This window comes from Delphinus delphis, chromosome 13, assembly GCF_949987515.2.
Source record: "Delphinus delphis chromosome 13, mDelDel1.2, whole genome shotgun sequence".
NCBI lineage: Eukaryota > Metazoa > Chordata > Mammalia > Artiodactyla > Delphinidae > Delphinus > Delphinus delphis.
In genome coordinates this window covers 86,673,554-86,700,341 of record NC_082695.1, presented here as the reverse complement: position 1 = coordinate 86,700,341, position 26,788 = coordinate 86,673,554, and the positions used below count along the sequence as shown (strand labels likewise).

At 43.0% G+C, this 26,788-nt stretch overlaps 1 protein-coding gene across 5 annotated transcripts in view; it reads right to left on the bottom strand.

The window, feature by feature from the left end:
• ZNF236 (zinc finger protein 236) overlaps window positions 1–26,788 on the bottom strand; it is a 103,456-nt gene that overhangs the window by 38,193 nt on the left and 38,475 nt on the right. For 4 of the 5 annotated variants that reach the window (XR_009521788.1, XM_060029245.1, XM_060029241.1 and 1 more), the window contains 6 exons: window positions 14,713–14,985; window positions 13,218–13,421; window positions 5,047–5,188; window positions 4,144–4,404; window positions 885–1,129; window positions 75–176 (listed from right to left, as the gene is read on the bottom strand). Coding sequence is in view for 4 of the 5 variants with exons in the window: in XM_060029245.1 (XP_059885228.1) it covers window positions 75–176; window positions 885–1,129; window positions 4,144–4,404; window positions 5,047–5,188; window positions 13,218–13,421; window positions 14,713–14,985 (1,227 nt within the window). In the remaining variant the exon portion in view is untranslated. The remainder of the gene's footprint in view (window positions 1–74; window positions 177–884; window positions 1,130–4,143; window positions 4,405–5,046; window positions 5,189–13,217; window positions 13,422–14,712; window positions 14,986–26,788) is intronic. The other variant, XM_060029242.1, reaches the window with a different exon arrangement.

Here is a 26,788-nt window from a genome sequence, read left to right as displayed (position 1 = left end):
CTCAAGCTTGCTGTAAAGTTAACCCCAACCAGGCGCAGCTCACTGGAGAGCCCCGGGTAAGGCCCACCACTGACCCTGTGACAGACCCGCTGGCTCGAAGGGCTGCGGCGGGGGAGCCTGCTCCTCGTACTGGCCCACGTGCCCTTCCAGAGTGTGCTGCGGGACCACAAGCCTGTCTGAAGACAAGAAGCACAGACGAGGGCGGAAAATTCGTAAACCCGGAAGCTGCTTCACATCTACCAACCTGTCCAAAAGGATGCTTCGGTGAGTTTCCAAAAAGCAGCCTCCTTGTTTGGAAAAGACAGTAGGAAGACAATTCATACAGAGGGTACAAACTTACATATGTTGGCTAAAAAGCACAAAACCCTGCTCACAGACCAAATACTTCTTGGGACACCCATAAAGTAAACAGCAAGCTGACCGGCCAACCGTTTGTCAGGCCCGCAGGGGGCCGGAAGCCTGAGCCGACTCTGTCACTGAGCTCACTGTCCCCCCGGTGAGCCGGCATCTTTCTGCAGCGAGACCTCCCCGCAGGAGGCAGCGCGCTGGCCGAGGGGCCTCAGCTCCCGCAGCCAGCGGCACCCAGTCCACGGCCTCACGCTGGGAAGTCCGGGAGCCATGCACCAGGACACGCGTGATCACGCAGATGGGCACTCAGTGGAAACCAAAGACTCTCTCGCGGTAGGCTCAGGGGTGAAAGTGGGTGACAAGCAGCACGTATCGGAAGGTCCCATTCCTACGATTCTAAATGCACCGCAGACTCTCTCACGCTCAGACACACGGCACAAACTGCGCTTTAAAAGGTCAGGGACGAGAGGGCCAGCGGGGACTGGAGTACAAAGGGCTGCAAAACTCCTGAGAGTTAAAAGCCCTGAACCGCTCACCTTCATCTGCTTCCAAAGGCTGCCCCGCCATCTGCTGGCCGAGCCCCGTCTCCACGCCGGCGGGCGGCCCCAGGTCCAGCACGGCCCCGGGGTTGTCGGCCACGGCCTCAGCGGTCGGCTGCAGTGCGGCGTTCTCAATCTCCACCTGCACCTGGGTGGGCACGTGCATGCCCTGCTGGTCCACGGCGCCGTCATCTATCGGGCAGGCCTGCTGGTGCTGCCGGAGCTGCTGGGCAAGCTCAAATCTTCAAAAAATGGACAACAGTCCGCAGCGTCAGCTGCTGTCAAACACCGCGGGCACGCGAGGTGCGATTTATTCAGTGACAGTTTTCATTTTAAACTGTTTCACTTTGAAGTCGCGGCGGCAATCCAGTTGAGAGTTAAACACTACAAATAATCTGAAAGAAAACCCCCGTGCCCTTATCTCTAAGTGCTTTCACAGACCATAGGGGCCGGAAGGCAACAAGGATTTTTCAAAATCTGAACGATACAAAAGATGCCACGTTTCAAAGCTAAACTCTCCCAATTCAAATTCTGTGATGAGCTGAGGTGTTCAAAACAAGAACTGCATGAGATGAGGCAGCGTCTTGACAGACTGCTTTCAGTGTTACACACACACGTGGGAGAGACGGGACCATCGTGCAACCTGCCAGGCCGTGTGCGGCTCACTGACCAGTGGGCCACAGGCGGCAGAACCTGGACCACGAGGCATGTGGCTGCGATGGTTTTCTGCAAAATCATTATTCCTGTTAATATTACTTTTACGTGTACAAAGCATACCTGGCATATTATCATCAAGGCCAACAATTTCTCTTTCAAAGAGAAAAATGAACAATGAATTCAGTGAATGAACAAAAACACTGGGGAAAAAACAAACAAAAACCCAGGTCAAACAATGATCTGATTGACAGGCTGTACAGTATCTCAGCCATGAAGGGGCTACTCCAGTCAGACTCACACAAGCTCTACCGGACGCTGGATGCCAGAATCACGTGAATCTGCTGATTCAGAATTCCATTCTGAGTTCCAAACAAAGTCTTTCCTCTTCATTTTCTGATATCAAAAACAGTCACTTGGGCTTCCCTGGTGGAGCAGTGGTTGAGAGTCCACTTGCCGATGCAGGGGACACGGGTTCGTGCCCCGGTCTGGGAAGATCCCACGTGCCACGGAGCGGCTGGGCCCGTGAGCCATGGCCGCTGAGCCTGCGCGTCCAGACCGGAGCCTGTGCTCCGCAGCGGGACGGGCCACAGCAGTGAGAGGCCCGCGTACCACAAAAAAAAAAAAAAGTCACTTCTCGACTACTTTTACTGAGGGGGGGGAACAAAAATGTACTGAAAAGCAGCAAAGGAAAGAACACGCACTGTCACACCTCCACCACAGGGTGACTGTACAGCGGTGCCGTGGGTTCACGGGGTCCTCTCCACCACCCTGAAGGAGAGGAAATGTGCCCTCTGTTGTGACTGGTGGAGCCTTGTTTTCTGTTTGTTTGCCTGGGTGTTTTCACAACTCTTACTACAGCGACTTTTTATTTTTAATGTAAGTGTATATGGCATTTTAGGAATTCCCAAGACTTCAAACAAAGGGATCAAACGACTGGAGCTGCTGCCTGCTCGCAGGCAGGTTCACAGTACACGCCATCTATAAGATAAACCCCCAACTCTGCAATGACAGACCTACCCGTCCTTACGCTGCCACCTGAAAGTCACGCACACTCTCCCCTGGCGTAAGCATGGCACGTGTCCCTCAGCGGAACCCTGGACAAGCAGTGGCCAAAGCAACACTCCACTGACAGAAATGACCCGGCTAAAAACAGCTGACCCTCTTCCCAGAAATTACAGCACTGGCCTCTTGAGCCTGTAAACTGAACTCCCACCACCACCACAAAAGCACACTGTGAAGGCCGGGCGTCTTGCAGAGAGGCGTCATTCACCATGCTCTGCGCAAGCTGTGGCCGCGCCCCATTTCTCTTGGCAGGGGGGCAGCAGTGCACGCTCTGAGCGTCTCCGCCCCCATGAACTCCCCAGCCCCTGAATGCGTGTGAAGCACAGAGCTTCCTCCATAAAATGCAGCCAAGTATAACTGGACATATAATTGGCAAGAGTCCCCTAACTGACACCACCAATCTCACATTCCCTAGATGGTCTTGAGAAGCACTTGAACTCCTCGGCTACGCGATCAGCCGTACCAAAGTCGAGGAGAGTCAATTCTGTCAAGTGTGCTTCGGCAGCCAGAGGGATGAAACCAGAACACCATTTCTCCGAGTTACCTTATTCTATCAGTTGGGAGTTCTGTTTGGTAGGTAATACCTGGACAGAGACATCCGGGTTAAAATATGGCTCAAAGGTAAACATTCTAGGGCAGAAGGCTAATATTCTTTCCTGGTAAGCCTGGTAACTCTTGTTCTCAAAGTCTCCTAGGAGGTGGTCGTGGTCACCTTGTCCATGCTTTCCGTTACAATACAGAATTCTGTGGCTTCACAGAAGCACCACTGAATAAGCTCCAGACACAGTCAGAAATGCGTCTCTGTAAGGGCTCGTTGGGTCCCCTCCATTTACAGATGAGGCAGCCCTCTAAGCAAGCAAAAATCTAAGTTAGGGCTTCCCTGGTGGCGCAGTGGTTGAGAGTCCGCCTGCCGATGCAGGGGATACGGGTTCGTGCCCCGGTCCGGGAAGATCCCACATGCTGCGGAGCGGCTGGGCCCGTGAGCCATGGCCGCTGAGCCTGCGCGTCCGGAGCCTGTGCTCCGCAGCGGGAGGGGCCACAACAGTGAGAGGCCCGCGTACCGCAAAAAAAAAAAAAATCTAAGTTAGCTTTAATGATGGATTTATGTGTTGGCTAAAACATATTTTTTTTCTGTCAACAACCTACAATAATTACCATTCAGATAACACTAATGATATGCCTAGAGGGCCCAGAGTTGACCAAGATTTTCTTTTTTGAAACCTTCATTACCTCATTATAGTAGACACTGTCTATCTAGCATTTTATCTACTACTGATTATTAGTTTTAAGAGAGTTTAGAAAGCATTTAGGCCAACACTGACTACTTCAACACTACATTAAAAATAAAAATGATGTGCTTCAGTCTATGGTTCTCAATAGGTCATTAAACACTGATACAGAAGTTTCTTTAGCTCATACACCTCCTGCTAGAAGTAATAATAAAGGGAACAAAGACAACTATTTCTTCAAAACGCTCCCCACCATCATCTGGGAATTGTAAGGATTGTTAAGAAGTGACCATCAGAATCATACCTACCTATGGGTTTTCATGTGCTTTTTGCAATTCAGTGAGGTCTTAAATGTTTTCTGGCAATAGGGACACATATAGGGACGAAGGTCGTTATGGATGCCCATATGTCGCCGTAAGCTACCACCAGTAGTGAAAGCTCCATTACATATCAGACACTTGAAAGATTTAAGTCCAGTGTGCGTTCGGACGTGTGCTTTGAGCACTCCTGCAGAAACAAAGCCTCTTCCACACTGAGAACATTTAAAAGGCTTTTCACCTGTGTGTGATCTAAAAAGAATAAAAATGGTAATGAATAAGCGTCTTACGCTTTCACGCTGCTTTCTAATTTAGAACGCACTCTAGTAATTATCTCACTTGGCCACCCCTTTTCTGAGCTCAGCAGCAGAGAGACTCAGCTCTCATGTCCCCACAACGGGACCTGAGACTCAGCACTCAGGTGGCTCATCTGAAGTCCGGGGCTCGCATACAACCGACACAAAACCAGACCCCACATCCTCTTCTACGTTCTGTCCTCTTCTCATGACCCCTCACTGTCTCTTGTGATCGGGTTTCTATCAATACTTCCTCTTCACTGTTGCTAGCGCCAGGAATTAACCTGATGAATACACCCGAGAAACTGTGAAAGAGCATAATCCTCATGAAACAAACCAAATATTTCTCTGACATGTCCCAGAGATTGCAAATACTGAAATATAATAGGAGTGAAATATAATAGGCGGTTTGTGGGTAAAACATTTTGGTCAAGACACTGAAGAATGAAAATATCAATTATCAGTAAATACTTTGGGGTCAAAAGTGACATTTTAAATAACAAAAGCTAACACTACCATTCTTAGTATTTCCACAAGTCACCAGATCACTGAGTCACTGTAACTATAAATTTCCATCTCTGAATCTACATTACCTTACCTGATGTGTTGTTTAAGATGGCAAGACTTTTTATAGGCACGATGACAGTAAAAACACTTGTACGGTCTATCTGCTTCATTTACAAAATTATTATTAAAATAACTTTGAAAAAGCTGGTTTCTTGGAATGGGCTGGATAAGACCTACAAACCAAAAGAAAATCAGGAATAATTCACTGTCAGTGCTACTAAGAAATGTCAAAAGGCACCTGCTTTACCCAGAAGATAAACATCCCGAGGAGCCAGATTCCAGTGTCGCGACTAATCGCTACGTTAACTGTGTTAGGGACTCGCTATTTAAAGCACACCTATCAGGAAACACTTAAGAGAGTTAATATGAGATAGATATTCTTTTCGACATAAGGAACATTTATATTGTCACAATTACTTCTCCTTGTTCTAGAGCCAATTTTTCATAGATTTCTACATTTAACTTTCTATATGAGCATCTGTTGGCATGCAATTTATATAAGTACATCAACATGCAGGTTAATCAGAGTTTTTAAGTCCCTTATTTGTTCAGTATGAAGACTGTACCCTAGGTACTATAACAAACTCAGACAGAAATGATTCCAACATGACCTTTTGTTCTAAGAAAGTCAGGGTTTTCATAGAAATTTTATTAAAAGAAAATCTGTAAACAGCAAAATTACAACCTTAAATATTTCAGGTTTACATACTTTCAGTGAATAAAGAATGCCCTTAGGTTGACCGTGTAATAAGTATGTCTTGATCAAGCAACTGAATTATTCATGAAATTCAGAACAAACATACACCTGAACCCTCTGAATCACTTAATGTTTACCTGGAACGAGAGGAAGATGTACACTGTCAGTTCTACCTGGGCTGTTTGCTCCTCCTCTCTCCCAGACAGTGCAGCTATCAGCCAAGACTCTGGACTGGCCACACTCCCTGCTCCCTCAGCTGTGCCACTCACTTCCATGCGATGATTACCAACAGGCACCTCCTAACACACTGCTGTCCAGACTGTCCCTAACAGTGCGGGTTACAGCTCGATCCTGTCCCCTAAAACCCGCTTGTTCCTCCCAACTCTCCTAGTTGTACGTAAGGAACCCCATCCGCCTAGTCATGCGGGGGCCGGGGATTCCAGACTTCTGGAGCCGCTCGTCAAGTTTGCCATTTGCCAGTCCTGGAGATCCCACTTTTCCAGTGTTCTTAAACTTGTTTCCTCGTTTCTATTTCCACTGCTATTTCTATTTCGCTTCGCTCGCGTGTGAGACTTAACTGAATGGACCCGCACTTCCTGATGCTGCATGAGAGCTCATTTACTTTTCAAAGAGAATTCAGAACCTCCCTTGTGGGACTTCCCTGGTGGTCCAGTGGTTAAGACTCTGCCCTCCCAAGGCAGGGGGCACAGGTTTGATCCCGGTTAGGGAGTTAAGATCCCACATGCTGTGTGACATGGCCAAAAAATAAAAAAATTTAAAAAAAATACCAGAACCTCCCTTGTGACTGATGTGTGTACAACCCACAGGGCACACACTCGAAGAGCTGCCAAACCTTCTCCCATTTCACAGGGATTCAGGACTGGGGAGACGCATGGGGACCACGCAAAGCCCTGCCCTCCTGGCAGCTCCAGCATCGCTCTACCCTTCACGGCATCGCCCTGCTTTTTCCCAACGACTCCTCTCTCGCGCTCAAGAAGAGAAAACTTCAGTCCCTCAGTCCACCCCACCACCTTCCCCAGGACACATGCGCTAAGTCTGCTGCAGACAGGCTGACACGCCTGGCGCTCAGAGGCAAGATGGCCGTCCAAGGGCCGATTCCCAAACCCAGACGCACGTTCACTCTTCTGCGTGGCTCTGTGTCAGACACGCACCTAGACCAGCCTCCTGAATGTTCTGCTCTGCCTTCTCGTGTCACCAGCAGAAGAATGTCCCTGGCACAGCGCGCCGGGACCCGAACGGCAATTTGCTCAACCACCTCCCGTGGTCTGCCACTGAGAACGGGGCCACCGCGACCACCAGGCCCGGCCTCCTGGCCCCGGTCCCCACCTCTCTCCACACCCACCGCCGGCTTCTCCCCAGGCAGCTCCGTGCTGCGATTCTTAGCGAGCCTCACTGTCCCACCTCCACACGTTGACTCACTTCTGTCCCAGCACTTGTCACTGCTGGTTCTGTTTTCTCTTTCCCCACTCCCTGGGCTACAGCTTCTGGAGCCTGGGGCCTGCCCCATGGTCATAGATGTAGCCCTGAGCCAAAGAGCACTGGCCAGGTAGGACACATAGATACGATCGAATATACTAATGATCCTGTTCTCAGTGTTTACAAAATCAGAGAAGGAAAGGAAGGAAAGAAGCACGCACAAATTCCAACCAAGGTCGTTGATTCCCGGTCTGACACTCAACCTTTACTGGACACCTACTTTCAGGGAATCATGTTAGATTCTATGAAGAGAACAGAAAACTGAAGTGAGTATTTTCCAAACTGGCAGCCAAAAAGGGTGGCTCCTCTGGTCACTGCGAAGCTTGTGAAACTGTGAACCTCAAATGCTCTGCAAGGAAGGTCCACAGGCAACACATAATAGCAGCTGCTAGGCACAGTTCCCCAGTATCTTATGCAAACAGGTTCAGTAACTATTAGCATAAAGTACCACTTAATTAAAACTGTAGCTCCAAGTAATATCTGATAAGCCATTTTCTTGTTCATTGCTGAACTTAACGGAATGAGTGATTTCTAAGAAAAACACCAATAAAAAAATTTAAAACTCTCCTCCCACAATTAAATTGGGCTGTACAAACGTGAGACATTAATTTTATAGACTTCATCAGACAAGATATACATTAAAAAGCAACACAGGAAAGTGAAATAATTTTAAGCAATTAGTTATATAAATTGTATAAATTCGTGAAAGTACGTAAAGTAAATGAAATTCACAAGGTAATTTTTAAAAAGTAAAAAGCCCTCCTATAGTCATCTTGTATCTGTTTCATAGGGAAAAAAATAAGATATTCACAAATAAGGAAACAAAGTATTGCTTTTGCCATTTCCCACATCAAAAAAAAAAAAAAAAAAAAAGCCGTACTGGGTGCTGGGGGCAGGGCTGTGCAGGGGTTCACTGCCTCCCAGTCAGACCTGAGGTCAGTCAGCAAAGCGGGGTTCCGGGTGAGCACCTCCCTAGCCTGCAGTGCAGACACAAGCTCATCAGACGGCAGAGCCGGGCTGCACCCCTAAGGCTCCAGGCTGCACCCGATTCAGCACCTTCAGAGAGCTCGCCACCCGTCTGCCGCGGCAGGCCCTGACTTCCAGCCTGCACGGAAGCAGCCTGACGCCAGAACCTACCGGGAGACTCCAGACGGGCTGTCTGCGCCAGGCCTTGAAGCTGTGAGCCCTGTAAGGCCCACAGACCATCCTCCTCTCCAAGTCACCCCCATTCTGGTGCAGGGTCCCCCCTCCAGCCCCACTGTTCTCCCAGCTCTTTCTCCTGTGGCTTCTGGAACCTACGTTCCACAGCAAACAAGTTCTCCATCATAAACAGGTCCCATAAACAGAATGTTCAGTTACTCCTTTCTTTTCCGAAACAGCAGGTCTGTGGTCGAGCGGCTGGCCTGGACGCTCCGGCTCCTAAGGCCCCCTCCGAGCCTGAGGAGCTCGAGCCTCCTGTCCCGGCCCAGCTCCGCCTCCCAGCCTGCCTTCGCTTCCTCCCCAGTCCCACCTGCCCTCCACGAACCGAATCCCTTTACCCAGTCCCTTGCCAATACGCTCTTGTGCAAGTCCTCTGGCCCCTTCTCAAATAATTCACAAGATCGTAAAAAGAAAAACAAAAGAATGTGCCCAGTAACACCCCTCAGAGACAACCACAGTGAACGGTTTAGTAGCCACTCTAACAGAAGAGTTTGTAATGTGAAAACATAAGTGGGATCAACCATACACACTGTTCTGGAACTACCTGTCCATACTTCATACATATACTTAACTCTCCAAGTCATTACATATGACATCATCCCCATCACCCTTTGGATGCTGGCAAGGAATTCCACCGTACCAGTGTACCCAGTTCCCTTAATGCACTTCTGGCGGACATCCTGCCTGTTTCTAACTGTACACTACTGCAGGGCTGCAATAAACAATCCAGTATATACAACTGTTACCTTAGTGTCTCCCCGCTAGACACACAATTATAGTCTCTGGGCAGCATCCAGGTATATTTATTTTTAAACAGAACCCCAGATGATTCTGACATCTTTGGGGGGGAGGGGAGGAGTCCCACCTTGAGCTCCTCAGAATGTGAAATAACAGGCTTCATTTTTCTGATGCTTTATTTTTCACGTCTAATAATTTTACAAAGTTCTGTTAAAAAGCTAAGCTAGGGCTTCCCTGGTGGCGCAGTGGTTGAGAGTCCGCCTGCCGATGCAGGGGACGCGGGTTCGTGCCCCGGTCCGGGAAGATCCCACATGCCGCGGAGTGGCTGGGCCCGTGAGCCATGGCTGCTGAGCCTGCGCGTCCAGAGCCTGTGCTCCGCAACGGGAGAGGCCACAACAGTGAGAGGCCCGCATACCGCAAAAAAAAAAAAAGCAAGATAAATGCACTAATATCAATATGATTAAAACATGAATATAAACTTGGAAGATCAATCATTACAGCGCTGAGGTTTAAAATAATAGATAACCAGGGACTTCCCTGGTGGTGCAGTGCTCAAGGCTCTGCGCTCCCAACGCAGTGGGCCCAGGCTTCGATCCCTGGTCAGGGAACTAGATCCTGCATGTCGCAACTAAGAGATTGCATGCCGCAACTAAGGAGCTGGCGAGCTGCAACTAAGGAGTCCATGAGCCACAGCTAAGGAGCCCGCCCGCTGCAACTAAGACCCTGTGCGACCAAATAAGTAAGTAAATAATTAACTAATTAATTAATTAATTAAAAACAAAACAAAGCCCCACTTTTAATTTAAAATAAATAAATTTAAAAAATAATAGATAACCAAAGCCTGGCTCACTTCGAAGAAAATATTTTTCAAACATCTATGCTCCACAAAAATGGTGGGAGCATACACCATTACACAAACTCACACATACGCACAGTCATATATAGAAAACACAGTGATTTCTTTAAAAAAAAATAGATATGTCGTATACACATATGATTTGAAAATCCAGAAGCAGCTACAGATCAAAATATTACGATCACCCTGACTCCAATACTTCCCCAGTCTGCACACTGTTTTATTTAAACTTAGTTCTTGAATTTAGAAGAGAAAGCATTTAGAGTACAGTACACCGCATGTCTAGTGAAAACAGCCCCAAGTGCAATGAACTACACGGTATCTGTGTTCAGTAAAGACTAGTGGTGCTCGATGCCAAGATCCAGTGGCCATCTGGGCCCCTGGCGGCTCCTCCACACTCCTGCGCCGGGGGCGCAAGGCTGACGGGTGTGGGAGGAAGTGAGCTTTACTGACCACACCCTGATCCAGAAGTCTGAAGACCCAGGTTCTAGTTCTACCATGAGCTCTAGTTGTAGAACCTAAAAGCAATGTTAGAACCCTCTCTAGGGCCCACATTTTACATCTGTGAAAATGAAGAGTGAGGAATGTAGGCAAGTTTGGGAAAGACTATTTATAAGTTCCCACGCAGCTCTGGAAGTTTTTAGAATTACACAACTATATGGAACTGTTCTATCCAACAATGCTCCCTTAATATGCAGAGATTAAGTTACTTGCTGGAGTATTTTTTTATGCATTCTAATACTTTCCTAAGCGACAGTAATTAGTGTAAAAGGTACTGAGCTTCAAGTAACTAGACTGGACTGGAACATCTCATCTCCCAGTTAAGTCAAATAACTGTAACTAATCTATGCTAAACCCTCTCTGGCATGTTTTTATCAAGATCTGTCCCCCAAACATAATTACAGTCACACTTTTTCTACATACGCCCCAAGGAGCTCAGATTCTGAGAGAAGAGACAGACACAAATACAAATAATGACGAAGTGTAAAATAAGTATTTAAATATTTTACAATGTGAAGCCAGCTCTATGAATCACTTCCCCCATGTGTCCCACTCAGCCTAGAACAAAGGAGAATTCTGCTTCCACTAATTTCGTCTAAGATACAGGTGTCTGTGAAGCTAAAAGCACAATGTTCTCCATTTTAACCTCGGAAAGTCTGGAGAATCAGGGCTCCAGTTCAACTCAACTAAGGATTTGTAAACTTAACGGCAAGAAACCCACAGGTGTGTAACCTGAGTCATGGCAACCTGAAAAAACTGGTAATTTGAGGGTTACCCTCAAGCATGAAGGATAATTCTAGGGCTGCTAAGTAAGTTTTTAGTCAGTCCTAACTTTTAGAGATTTTTTTGCATTTCAAGAATAACACAAATCACTGAGAACCTAGAGACTACGGTGAAGTTAAATACACATTAAGTGAAATTGGTCTGTTGTTTTGTTTTGTGAGCTGCCACAACTGCACAAGGACATCAGAGTGTTCTAACCTACCATGGGAGTTCCGATCAGTGTCTAAACAATTAAACACCCTAAGAATTACAGTTCCTAGGAAGCTTAGCAGAAATCATACGTAAAATCATTGCAGGCTGGTATTTGGGGAGTATGCTCTTAAACTTGTCGTCTCTTGGGGGTTTTCCATTTCTTCTAGAGTCAGTTCTGATAAGCACGTTATTCTAGAAAAAATCCACTTCATCTAAATTTTCAAGTGTATTAGTAAAATGTTGTAGAGTATCTGCAAACAATTTTTATCTCATCTGTATCTGTGCTTACAGCTTGACTCTCATTCCTAATATTACAGATATTTTCTTGGTCTTTAGTTTACTAGAGACGTGTCAAGCTATCTATTCTACTGTTAACTTTTTAAAAATTGTAAAATTATGTTCACTAGAATTTTGTCTTCTATCTTAAATTATTGTACTTATTAATTACTTTTTGCTACTTGCTTTTTTATTTTTCTACTTTTTTGAGTTATATATTTTATTTATTTTTGTTCTTATTTTTTAGTAAGAAATACTTCTTAAAAGCTGTTATCAGTCTTTTCTGATAATAGCTTTGGTCCATCCCACTGTTTATAAAAACGTTCCCATTTCTAGGATGTAATTGCAGTTTTGAGTCTTACTTTTCCATAGAATGAAACTTTAGATAGCTACTTTCTATTAATTTATGTTTTCAGTGAACTGTAATCAAAGACTGTATCCTTCACAGTACCTATTTCTGAAAACCTGAAACTTCTCTATACCCTAGAATGTGATCAACTTCTATTCCATGCATATTTAAAAGAGTGTGTACTTTGGAGTAGAAGGCTTTAAAGCCATTCAATCACCCTTTTGATATGTGCGCTTCAAATCCTCCTCAGTCTCACTGTGTTTACACCAATCTAATTGAGGGTCTCTCACTCTGGTTCAGAATTTGAATATCTCTCCTTTCTTCTGTTTTTGGTTTATATATTTTGATGCTATGCTCCTAGATACATAAAGGCTCGTGACTATAGATCACCTTATTAGTGGACTATAGCTGACATTAGTCTACAGTATCTCTCTTTTTTTTACCATTTAAGCTTTATTTATATTAAATTATGTTTTACTTGATATTAATTTTGTTCACAGACTAGATTATCTCACCTAAGACGATGAAATACAGGAGAACTGCATAAACATGTAAATTCTTGCAAAAAACTTAATGAGTTTCCTTTAATTTTGTTTTAGGACCTACAAAAATCATTTCTCTGAAGATTCTCATGAACAGTGTTTTCTTTTTAGTTAGCTAACAAAATCATAATTTACCTTGATCATAACAACACCAAGCCTAAAAAGAACTTAAAAGCTGGCAGATTTACCTTTTAATCCAAAGGTTAAAGCAGCCCAGATAATGATCTGTTACACAGCCTGCGGGGCTTCTAAGATGTAAATGACACAGCATACTGTGTGCCCCACTCAGGACACCCATCCACCCCACAGGTCCACTGAGGTACAGTCTTCCTTGGTGAGGACTCACATATGAACATCTTCACTTACACAGCACTTCCCTCTTACCGAGAACATAATCTGAGCAGCAGTTGAGCCAGAACTAGGATCTTAATTTAATTGTGAAACTTGCTGGCCCATAAAGCAAAACAATCCTTAACAACAACTCCACCGGCACCACACATACAACTATCTAACTACGCAGACCATAATGTTCATACACCCTTTGCAAAGTACCAAGGGAGGACAATCTTACCTACGTCTGTTATGAGGATCGGCTCCTGCAAAGGAATATCGGGGACCGGAACGTTCGCCTTGCCAACACGAACTTTTGCAGGTTTACGCTGGTGCCTCATCTTTCTTAACTCCGTGTGTTTAAAGTGAGAAGCAATGTGAGTCTTCCTGTGGCCTGAGGTTCGAAATTTCTTGTCACAGTGAGGACAAGCAAAAGGTCTGACTCCTGATAAAAAATAAAATAGACTGTAGAATTATTCCAAAGAGATACATCTCAGTTAACGCCAACATAAAATTCTAGTATTTTAATACTGATTTGAATTCTCAATTTGTTGTTTCATGCCATATGTTTATAATTTCATGGACATTATAAATTAACAGTTATTCTCGTTTGCATACAGTGCACGTTACAGATGTTAAGGCATGTAATAAGAGCATTTTAAGTAAAAAAAAAAAAAAAGGGCATTTACTATTTTCAGGAGAAAGCCTAAAATTGTAAAATGGATGTTCAAACAACTAGTAGTCCTTAAGACACTAACGTGAGTAAGGCTGCTCTCCTCTCTCAAATCATCCTCTCTGTAACTGGAATAACAACGGGGCCCCAGGTTTGCTGCTGGCATTCTACACACTTGTGTTTGAAGAGCACTTAGCAGTGCCCGGCATTGGGTAAACGAGCAGTAAATGGTGGCTGTTTGTAAATAACAATGTCACTGCTGCTGCTGATGACAGTGATAACATCCTTTTAACAATCCTCTGCTATGACTTCCCTTTTCTGAAGGAAACTTCCTTTTCTTACAATTTTATTGGCAAATGAAAATGCAGATTCCAAAGAAAGGCATATATCAAAACAGTCTCATTTCAGCTTTTTCAAATACCCATCCACATGCTCAGCTCAGCCCAGGAACCTCAAAGGGTTAGGAGAAGTTACTGCTAATGCGTACAGCGTTTCTTTTGGGGGTGATAAAAATGTTAGAAAATTAGATAGTGGCATGGGTTGCACAATTCTGAAATGCACACTTTAAAAGAGTGAATTTTTATGATTTGTGAATTATATCTCAATAAAACTGCTATGAACAGAACTGGAGCCTGAACATGGAAGTTCTCGTGCCCTAATACTGATGACAAAATATCCGACAGGCAGAGTGGGTATTGATATTAAGGTCCCAGCCTGAAGGGCGCCAGCTAAAACCCAGAGGCCCCACGGGGGCGATGCCGGCCTCCTCCTCGGGAAGGCCCTCCTGGGCTGCATCTGAATCCCGTCACCCACAGCGGTCTCCCCTCCTCACTCCCTGCACTCCTGCCCTCACTCGTAAGTGGTACAGTTTAACGCTCCCTCTTCGGGCCATCGGCTCCATGAGGACCAAGGTCACGTGGACTTTGTTCAACAGCGTGTGCCGTGTGCCCAGCCCGCAGAAGGTCACGGTCACACTCGCTGAAATAAAGAGCAACGGGCGCTCCACACGCCCAGCCACCAGCGCAGACCCCGCCGGGAACCACCTGCGGCGGCAGGCCCGTACCTGTGTGCAGGCGAACGTGCACCTTGAGGCTCCCCGAGGTGGAGAAGCTCTTCATGCAGCACTGGCACTTGAACGCCTTGACGCCCGAGTGCGTTTTGACGTGGGCTGTCAGCGTGCTCTTCACGGCGAAAGCCCGGAAGCACTGCGGGCACTTGAAGGGCTTCTCATGGGTGTGGATGCGGATGTGGCGCACCAGGTCGCTGGGCTTGCGGAACTCCTTGGTGCAGTAGGGACACACATGCCATCGCACACCGTTCTCCTCGCGGATCGACCCTGGAGGAAGATTACAATGAGAAGGGTCCAGCTTGGCCTCGAAGCCGCATTTCACCAATTATTAATGTCCTTCTAGGCTTAGATTTAGACAGCACATCATACGTATAAAAAGCTATAGACCTTTTGCCACAGCAGAGGATATATGATCAACTGTGGAAAAAGCTGAAATTTCCATAATAACTGAAATGACTGATGACTACGATTGAATCTTGCAGAAAATCCTAACAGTCCCATATGAACACAAATCATAGCCTAAGAGAGATAAGAACGCTAACTAGACAGGTACTATGATATAAATCAAGAATCAGCAGACTTAGTCTGCTATAAGTGTAAGTAACAGTAGGTGTGATCAAATGACTCCAAAATTAACTCAAAGAACATGAAAAGAAGGAATGAACTTACAATAAGTATCGTCTGAGCTGATCTGTTATCACTAATAAAAAATGCAAATAAAAATGAGGAAATGGTAAATTCTTATGCTACAGAAAGGAACTGATAAATAGTTAAAATAAAGAAATAACATATTTTATCATGAATGAGTTCATGATTTATGATCAAATATAGAAGATTCTTTTGCAACGCTAAATATTGCATTTGGCCAAAAAGTGCCTTTGGTTTTTAAGTAAAAATAAAAGATGCATTTTTCATTTTCACCAAGAACTTTACTGAACAATGTATTCACCCTTTTGTTCCACTACCTTCTGCCATTTCATAATTCCATCTTCCCAAAACTTCTTATCTTTTTGAGCAAAGAACTGTTGCAGGTGCCTTTTACAATCTTCCAGGGAATTAAACTGTTTTCCATTAAGAGAATTTTGTAAAGACCAAAATAAACGGAAACCTGAAGGTGCAATGTCTGGTGAATATGGTGGATGAATCAGAACTTCCCAGCCAAGCTGTGACAGTTTTTGCCTGGTCATCAAATGAACATGCGGTCTTGTGTTATCCTGATGGAAGACTATGCGTTCTCTGTTGACTAGTCCTGGACGCTTTTCATCGAGTGCTGCTTTCAGTTGGTCTAAATGGGAGAGTACTTGTTGGAACTGTTTGGTTTTCCAGAAGGAGCTCATGATAGAGGCCTCCCTTCCAATCCCACCATATACACATCACCTTCCTTGGATGAAGACCGGCCTTTGGTGTGGTTGGTGGTGGTTCATTTCACTTGCCCCGTGATCTCTTCCGTTCCACATTATTGTACAGTATCCACTTGTCATCGCCCGTCACAGTTTATTTTAAAAACGGAAGGTTTTCTCTTCATTACGTTTAAGTAGAGAATCGCATGTGGAAATGCGGTCAAGGTTTTTTTCGCTTCACTCATGTAGAACCCAAACATCAAAGCGATGAACACAGCCAAGCTGGTGCAGATGATTTTCAGCGCCTGATCTGGATACCTGGAGTGTGTCGGCCGTCTCCCGCACGGCATAGCGTTGACTGCTCTCAATTAATGTCTCGATTTGATCACTATCAACTTCAAGTAGTCTACCCGACCACGGCGCATCGTCCAGCGAGAAATCTCCAGCACGAACCTTCACAGACCACGAACCTTCACAGACCACTTTTGACACGTTCGATCAGCCACAGCACCTTCTCCATACACTGCACACATCTTTTCTTGTGTTTCGGTTGCGTTTTTACCTTTCTTGAAATAATAAAGCATAATATGCTGAAAATGTTGCTTTTTTTCTTCTCTTCAATATTAAAATGGCTACACAAAAATTCACCAGTTAAGTCTTTTTTTAAATGCACGCTGATAGGACAGCTGTCACATACAATCTAACAAAATTGCTTCGAATGAGTTAAAGACAACTAAGTGCTACTAGACCCGTCTTACGGAAAATACCAAACAAACATTTTGGCCAACCCCATACTGTTATTCAACCTTGATCCAGGTTTGAAGCTATTCCTCTCAGAAGAAAAATCACAAGTGGAATTTATGGAAATATAATTAGTAAAATAATACCTAAATTGGCAAATTTCTAATTTGGCAGAATCAGCTTTTTAAATTTCAATTAGATGTATTCGCCAGAAATTAAACAGACACCTACAATAAGGTAAGGAATACACTTGAAATCAAAGAGATTTGGGCCCTGCTGATGAAATTCATCAGAAAATTTTCACTCTTTATTTAACTGTGTCTTTACAGACATAGTTTTATTAGGGAAAAGGAAAGCTCTTTGTTTCCTTCTCTTTGTTATCAGTCGATACAAGGAATTTTCCTTACGTGTTAGTGAATCTGTAAGGAGAGAAAATGTATTTTCCTGAATATAACACTTTTTATGGGACTAATTAACGTAGAGAAAGAGGTTAGGTAAAAGAATGAAAAGTAATATTTTTCTAAAAACAAGAACAAAGAGAGGAACATACACACACCACGGCGGGTGGGGGGTAAAGAGTAGAAAACAAAGGAAATGGTTTTTAAAGTGAGAGAAAGATATTTATTTTAGGTGATACTGCTTATACTAAGGAAGTCTAAAACTTAAGATTGCTTAAAACTAATAGGTATTACAAGAAGTGCAATAATTACCTAAAGGTCTTATCATGACAAATCAGAAAAACAACGTACAAAGAGATAAGACAGAACCATAATATCTGTCAGTTAAAATCTGGAAATCATCTCCCCAAATCAGATTTTTTTTCCAAACAAAAATGAAAATATGTCTCTAATTACATAAGATGACATAAAACTGTCACCAGGTTCTAATTATTTCTGGGAATGAACTGGAAGAGAGATACAAACTGGCAGCTGAAGCTTCAAACCTGAAGCTGTCTCCAAATCTGGCCTGTATACATTTTGTTTGGCCCAGGCAGTGTTAGAAAAAGAAAACTGAATCCAGATTTCTGACCCTTTGACAAACTGAGTGATCTGGAAAACCAGTTCTGCATTCCCGCGTGGCAATCTTTCTTGGTGCTGGGCAATAGCTTTTCTCTTCAAACACATTAATAAATTTTGAAAGAAAAAACATGCATAATCATCTTCAAGACGAAAAGGTATTTACTAAAATTCAACGTCTAGTTTTAAGTTTTAAAAAACTGCCTAAACACAGGAGGAGGTGAATAAAACATATCAATACAACATTTGACTTGACAGGAAAATACTAAAAGCAATCCTATTAAGGTGAGGAAAGAGTCCACTATCACACTGCCATTAATTTATCATGTTTGAGAGATACCAGCCAACATGACTAGATAAGATAAAGAAATGCACAGTAATAACTATAAAGGAAAAGGTAAAATCATTGTTTACAAATGATATGATTATACACCTAAAAAACTAAAACTCAGAAAGAGGCCCACATTTTAATACGTGAAAATCAACATCCTTCATACCTACCAACAAAATCCAGAAGAAGATTTTAAAATACTACTAAAATATGGATAAAAAAAAAATCTGAGTAAATGGAAATGCATACATACCCTATTCTTTTTTCTTAAGTTATTCTTTTTATTGAATGAAAGATTCTTTAAGTTCTATAGTGCTTTACAATTTTCAAAAGTTTCACACACATGATTTCATATAATCCCCTATTAACCCTATTCTTTGGTATAAAGACAAAAATTTATAATGGCATCAATTCTCTCTGATCAAATCACTTATATACAAATACCAATAGGGATTCTTTTAGAACTAGTTTTGGAAGTTTAGCAGTCGCTTTTAAAGTACATATGAAAATATAAATATGTGAAAACAGTAAAAAATACACTTTAAAGAAAAGTGTAGTGAGAGAGGACTAGGTATCCTAGTTATAAAACACACGATAAAGCTAAAACCATTTGGTATCACAACACATGAATAAAAAGACAGATAACTGGAATTAAGTCCAGAAAAGACCCATACAGGTTTGAGAGTGTAATACATGATAAAGGCAGCATTGCTTTCCAGCAGGAAAAATGTGACTTATTCAATAAATGGTGTCTAGGCAGCTGGATGCCCATCTGGAAACAAAAAATAAAACTGAGTCAAAGATTTGGTTTAAAATATGAGAGTAAACAGATAGTAACTGGACATATCATGGTGATCATTTTGTAATGATGTATAAAAAAATGAAAGTATAAGTGTTAGATAAAAGAGGCACTTTTTCCATAATGTCAGTGTTGAATTCTAAGTATTACACGAGTCCAAAAGTCATAAAACACTGACAAATTTGGCTACATAAAAACATTTCTCCCCCTTTTACTATATAAAAAGAAAACACCTCTCCCTTTTAACTCAAAAGCCAAACAAATTAGAAAAGAATACATGCCACAGACACAGCTCACAAAACACTACTAGGTGAAGAGAAAACGAGTGCAGCAGAGCATTTAGCACCTGGAGGATCGAGATGAAGGCAAGAGGCAATTCTCCGTATTTACTGTTCCTGCAATATTTCTAGCAAGCCTGCAATTATTTCAAAATCAGTACTTTAAAACAATCTTTACAGAATTTACCCTCTGAAAGCTCTGACACTTCCAGAAATGTACCCTACAGATATACACATATCCATGACAGCATTACTGGTACTGGCAAATACCTAAATATTATTTACCCAGAAAACGGAATACTATTCAGGCATCTTGTAAAACAAGCTATCAGGTGGGAAAAAGTGAACCACAAAATAATACATGCAGGCCATACATCCTGCTAAAAAACAATAATATATAATAATATGCCTAAGCTTGTTTAAAAGACACAGAAGACCCCAGTGACGGCAGCTGCCTGAGGGAGGGGCGCATGGAGGACTAAGATGAGCAGGCAGGGGACTCCCTGCTTTCCACTGTACCCCATCGTGTACCTTTTGAATTGTGGGGCACGAGCAAGTTTCATCTGCTTTTAAAATAACTTAAAAACGTACGTATTCATTACGCACTTGGTATGTGTCAGGCGCTATTCAGTTCTCTTCCATTTATTCTATCCCTTTTACCTACCCCTGTTACAGATGAGGAAGCTGACATTTTAAAGGTTAACTGACTTTATTAAAGCTTCATAATGGGGGGTGCTGGGAAGATGGCGGAAGAGTAAGATGCGGCGATCACCTTCCTCCCCACAGATACACCAGAAATACATCTACACGTGGAGCAACTCCTACAGAACACCTACTGAATGCTGGCAGAAGACCTCAGACCTCCCAAAAGGCAAGAAACTCCCCACGTACCTGGGTAGGGCAAAAGAAAAAAAAGAAAAAACAGAGACAAAAGAATAGGGACGGCACGTGCACCAGTGGGAGGGAGCCATTTCCACACACTAGGAAGCCCCTTCGCGGGCGGAGACTGCGGGAGGTGGAGGGGGGAGTTTCAGCACTGCGGCGGAAGCACAGCAACAGGGGTGCGGAGGGCAAAGCGGGGAGATTCCCGCACAGAGGGGAGATTCCCGCACAGAGGGTCGGTGCCGACCAGCACTTACCAGCCCGAGAGGCTTCTCTGCTCACCCGCTGGGGAGGGCGGGGCTGCGAGCGGAGGCTGGGGTTGGCGGCTTGAACACAGCCTGCAGGGGGTTAGTGGGAGGAGTCCGGGAAAAGTCTGGACCTGCCGAAGAGGCAAGAGACTTTTTCTTCCCTCTTTGTTTCCTGGTGCGCGAGGAGAGGGGATTAAGATCGCTGCTTAAAGGAGCTCCAGAGATGGGCGCGAGACGCAGCTAAAAGCGCGGAACCCAGGGACGGGCGAGAGCTGCGGCTAAAAGCGCGGACCCCAGAGACGGTTGGGAGACGCTAAGGCTGCTGCTGCCGCCACCAAGGGGCCTGTGTGCAAGCACAGGTCACTATCCACACCCCCCTTCCGGGGAGCCTGTGCAGCCCACCACTGCCAGGGTCCCGGGATCCAGGGACAACTCCCCTGGAAGAACGCACGGCGGGCCTCACGCTGGTGCAACGTCACACCGGCCTCTGCCGCCACAGGCCCGCCCCGCACGCCGTGCCCCTCCCCCCCCCCCCCCCCCCCGCGGCCTGAGTGAGCCAGAGCCCCCGAATCAGCGGCTCCTTTAACCCTGTCCTGTCTGAGCGAAGAACAGACGCCCTCCAGCGCCCTACACGCAGAGGCGGGGCCAAATCCAAAGCTGAGCCCCCGGGAGCTGTGAGAACAAAGAAGAGAAAGGGAAATCTCTCCCAGCAGCCTCAGGAGCAGTGGATTAAAGCTCCACAATCAACTTGATGCACCTGCGTTTGGGGAATACATGAATAGACAACGAGTCATCCCAAACTGAGGAGGTGGACTTTGAGAGCAAGATCTATGATTTTTTCCCCTTTTCCTCTTTTTCTGAGTGTGTATGTGTATGCTTCTCTGTGAGATTTTGTCTGTATAGCTTTGCTTCCACCATTTGTCCTAGGGTTCTATCCGTCCATTGTTTTTTTATAAAAAAATTTTTTCTTAATAATTAATTTTAATTTTATTAACTTTATTATACTTTTCCTTCCTTCCTTCCTTCCTTCCCTCCCTCCCTCCTTTAGACAATGAATCATCCCAAATTGAGGAGGTGGACTTTAAGAGCAAGATTTATGATTTTTTCCCCTTTACCTCTTTTTGTGAGGGTGCATGAGTATGCTTCTGTGTAAGATTTTGTCTGTATAGCTTTGCTTCCACCATTTGTCCTAATGTTCTATCCGTCCCTTTTTTTTTCTAAATAATTATTTTTTAATTCAATAACTTTATTATACTTTATTTTACTGTATCTTCTTTCTTTCTGTCTTTTTTCCTTCCTTCCCTCCTTCCTTCATTCCTTCCTCCTTCCCTCCCTCCCTTTCTTTCCTTCTTGCCTTCTTGCCTGCTTTCCTTCTATCTTTCTTTCTTTCTTCCTTCCTTCCCTCCCTTCTTCCTTCCTTCCTTCCTTCCTTTCTTTCTTTCTTCCTACTTCTACTAATTCTCTCTACTTTTTCTCCCTTTTATTCTGAGCTGTGTGGATGAAAGACTCTTGGTGCTCCAGCCAGGAGTCAGGGCTCTGCCTCAGGTGGGAGAGCCAACTTCAGGACACCGGTCAACAAGAGACCTCCCAGCTCCACATAATATCAAACGGCGAAAATCTCACAGAGACCTCCATCTTAACACCAGCACCCAGCTTCACTCAACGACCAGCAAGCTACAGTGCTGGACAACCTATGCCAAACAACTAGCAAAACAGGAACACAACCCCACCCATTGGCAGAGAGGCTGCCTAAAATCATAATAAGTCCACAGACACCCAAAAACACACCACCAGTCGTGGACCTGCCCACTAGAGAGACAAGATCCAGCCTCACCCACCAGAACACAGGCACTAGTCCCCTCCACCAGGAAGCCTACACAACCCACTGAACCAACCTTAGCCACTGGAGACAGACATCAAAAACAACGGGAACTACGAACCTGCAGCCTGCAAAAAGGAGACCCCAAACACAGTAAGATAAACAAAATGAGAAGACAGAAGAACACACAGCAGATGAAGGAGCAAGATAAAAACCCACCAGACCTAACAAATGAAGAGGAAATAGGCAGTCTACCTGAAAAAGAATTCAGAATAATGATAGTAAAGATGATCCAAAATCTTGGAAATAGAATGGACAAAATGCAAGAAACATTTAACAAGGACCTAGAAGAACTAAACATGAAACAAACAATGATGAACAACACAATAAATGAAATTAAAAATACTCTAGATGGGATCAATAGCAGAATAACTGAGGCAGAAGAACGGATAAGTGACCTGGAAGATAAAATAGTGGAAATAACTACTGCAGAGCAGAATAAAGAAAAAAGAATGAAAAGAACTGAGGACAGTCTCAGACATCTCTGGGACAACATTAAACACACCAACATTCGAATTATAGGGGTCCCAGAAGAAGAAGAGAAAAAGAAAGGGACTGAGAAAATATTTGAAGAGATTATAGTTGAAAACTTCCCTAATATGGGAAAGGAAATAGTTAATCAAGTCCAGGAAGCACAGAGAGTCCCATACAGGATAAATCCAAGGAGAAATACGCCAAGACACATATTAATCAAACTGTCAAAAATTAAATACAAAGAAAGCATATTAAAATCAGCAAGGGAAAAACAACAAATAACACACAAGGGAATTCCCATAAGGTAAACAGCTGATCTCTCAGCAGAAACTCTGCAAGCCAGAAGGGAGTGGCAGGACATACTGAAAGTGATGAAGGAGAAAAACCTACAACCAAGATTACTCTACCCAGCAAGGATCTCATTCAGATATGATGGAGAAATTAAAACCTTTACAGACAAGCAAAAGCTAAGAGAGCTCAGCACCACCAAACCAGCTTTACAACAAATGCTAAAGGAACTTCTCTAGACAAGAAACACAAGAGAAGGAAAAGACCTATAATAATGAACCCAAAACAATTTAGAAATTGGGAATAGGAACATACTTATCGATAATTACCTTAAATGTAAATGGACTAAATGCTCCCACCAAAAGACACACATTGGCTGAATGGATACAAAAACAAGACCCATATATATGCTGTCTACAGGAGACCCACTTCAGACCTAGAGACACATACAGACTGAAAGTAAGGGGATGGAAAAAGATATTCCATGCAAATGGAAACCAAAAGAAAGCTGGAGTAGCAATTCTCATATCAGACAAAATAGACTTTAAGATAAAGACTATTAGAAGAGACAAAGAAGGACACTACATAATGATCAAGGGATCGATCCAAGAAGAAGATATAACAATTGTAAATATTTATGCACCCAACATAGGAGCACCTCAATACATAAGGCAAAAACTAACAGCCATAAAAGGGGAAATCAACAGTAACACAATCATAGCAAGGGACTTTAACACCCCACTTTCACCAATGGACAGATCATCCAAAATGAAAATAAATAAGGAAACACAAGCTTTAAATGATACATTAAACAAGATGGACTTAATTGATATTTATAGTACACTCCATCCAAAAACAACAGATTACACATTTTTCTCAAGTGCTCATGGAACATTCTCCAGGATAGATCATATCTTGGGTCACAAATCAAGCCTTGGTAAATTTAAGAAAACTGAAATTGCATCAAGTATCTTTTCCGACCACAACGCCATGAGACTTGATATCAATTATAGGAAAAGATCTGTAAAAAATACAAACACATGGAGGCTAAACAATACACTACTTAATAATGAAGTGATCACTGAAGAAATCAAAGAGGAAATCAAAAAATACCTAGAAACAAAGGACAATGGAGACACAATGACCCAAAACCTATGGGATGCAGCAAAAGCAGTTCCAAGAGGGAAGTTTATAGCAATACAAGCCCACCTCGAATAAACAACCTAACCTTACACCTCAAGCAATTAGAGAAAGAAGAACAAAAAAACCCCAAAGTTAGCAGAAGGAAAGAAATCATAAAAATCAGATCAGAAATAAATGAAAAAGAAATGAAGGAAACAATAGCAAAGATCAATAAAACTAAAAGCTGGTTCTTTGAGAAGATAAACAAAATAGATAAACCATTAGCCAGACTCATCAAGAAAAAAAGAGAGAAGACTCAAATCAACAGAATTAGAAATGAAAAAGGAGAAGTAACAACTGACACTGCAGAAATAAAAAAGATCATGAGAGATTACTACAAGCAACTCTATCCCAATAAAATGGACAGTCTGGAAGAAATGGACAAATTCTTTGAAATGCACAACCTGCCAAGACTGAATCAGGAAGAAATAGAAAATATGAACACACCAATCACAAGCACTGAAATTGAAACTGTGATTAAAAATCTTCCAACAAACAAAAGCCCAGGACCAGATGGCTTCGCAGGCGAATTCTATCAAACATTTAGAGAAGAGCTAACACACATCCTTCTCAAACTCTTCCAGAATATAGCAGAGGGAGGAACACTCCCAAATTCCTTCTACGAGGCCACCATCACCTTGATACCAAAACCAGACAAGGATGTCTCAAAGAAAGAAAACTACAGGCCAATATCACTGATGAACACAGACGCAAAAATCCTCAACAAAATACTAGCAAACAGAATCCAACAGCACATTAAAAGGACCATACACCATGATCAAGTGGGGTTTATTCCAGGAATGCAAGGATTCTTCAGTATATGCAAATCTATCAATGTGATACACCATATTAACAAATTGAAGGAGAAAAACCATATGATCATCTCAATAGATGCAGAGAAAGCTTTCGACAAAATTCAACACCCATTTATGATAAAAACCCTGCAGAAAGTAGGCACAGAGGGAACTTTCCTCAACATAATAAAGGCCATATATGACAAGCCCACAGCCAACATTATCCTCAATGGTGAAAAACTGAAAGCATTTCCACTAAGATCAGGAACAAGACAAGGTTGCCCACTCTCACCACTCTTATTCAACATAGTTTTGGAAGTTTTAGCCACAGCAATCAGAGAAGAAAAGGAAATAAAAGGAATCCAAATCGGAAAAGAAGTAAAGCTGTCACTGTTTGCAGATGACATGATACTATACATAGAGAATCCTAAAGATGCTACCAGAAAACTACTAGAGCTAATCAATGAATTTGGTAAAGCAGCAGGATACAAAATTAATGCACAGAAATCTCTGGCATTCCTATATACTAATGATGAAAAATCTGAAAGTGAAATCAAGAAAACACTCCCATTTACCATTGCAACAAAAAAGAATAAAATACCTAGGAATAAACCTACCTAAGGAGACAAAAGACCTGTATGCAGAAAATTATAAGACACTGATGAAAGAAATTAAAGATGATACAAATAGATGGAGAGATATACCAAGTTCTTGGATTGGAAGAATCAACATTGTGAAAATGACTCTACTACCCAAAGCAATCTATAGATTCAATGCAATCCTTATCAAACTACCACTGGCATTTTTCACAGAACTAGAACAAAAAATTTCACAATTTGTATGGAAACACAAAAGACCCCGAGTAGCCAAAGCAATCTTGAGAACGAAAAACGGGGCTGGAGGAAATCAGGCTCCCTGACTTCACACTATACTACAAAGCTACAGTAATCAAGACAGTATGGTACTGGCACAAAAACAGAAATATAGATCAATGGAACAGGATAGATAGCCCAGAGATAAACCCACGCACATATGGACACCTTATCTTTGATAAATGTGGCAGGAATGTACAGTGGAGAAAGGACAGCCTCTTCAATAAGTGGTGCTGGGAAAACTGGACAGGTACATGTAAAAGTATGAGATTAGATCACTCCCTAACACCATACACAAAAATAAGCTCAAAATGGATTAAAGACCAAAATATAAGGCCAGAAACTATCAAACGCTTAGAGGAAAACATAGGCAGAACACTCTGACATAAATCACAGCAAGATCCTTTTTGACCCACCTCCTAGAGAAATGGAAATAAAAACAAAAATAAACAAACGGGACCTAATGAAACTTCAAAGCTTTTGCACAGCAAAGGAAACCATAAACAAGATCAAAAGACAACCCTCAGAATGGGAGAAAATATTTGCAAATGAAGCAACTGACAAAGGATTAATTTCCAAAATTTACAAGCAGCTCATGCAGCTCAATATCAAAAAAAACAAACAACCCAATCCAAAAATGGGCAGAAGACCTAAACAGACATTTCTCCAAAGAAGATATACAGACTGCCAACAAACACATGAATGGGCAGAAGACCTAAACAGACATTTCTCCAAAGAAGATATACAGACTGCCAACAAACACATGAAAGAATGCTCAACATCATTAATCATTAGAGAAATGCAAATCAAAACTACAATGAGATATCATCTCACACCAGTCAGAATGGCCATCATCAAAAAAGTCTAGAAACAATAAATGCTGGAGAGGGTGTGGAGAAAAGGGAACACTCTTGCACTGCTGGTGGGAATGTGAATTGGTTCAGCC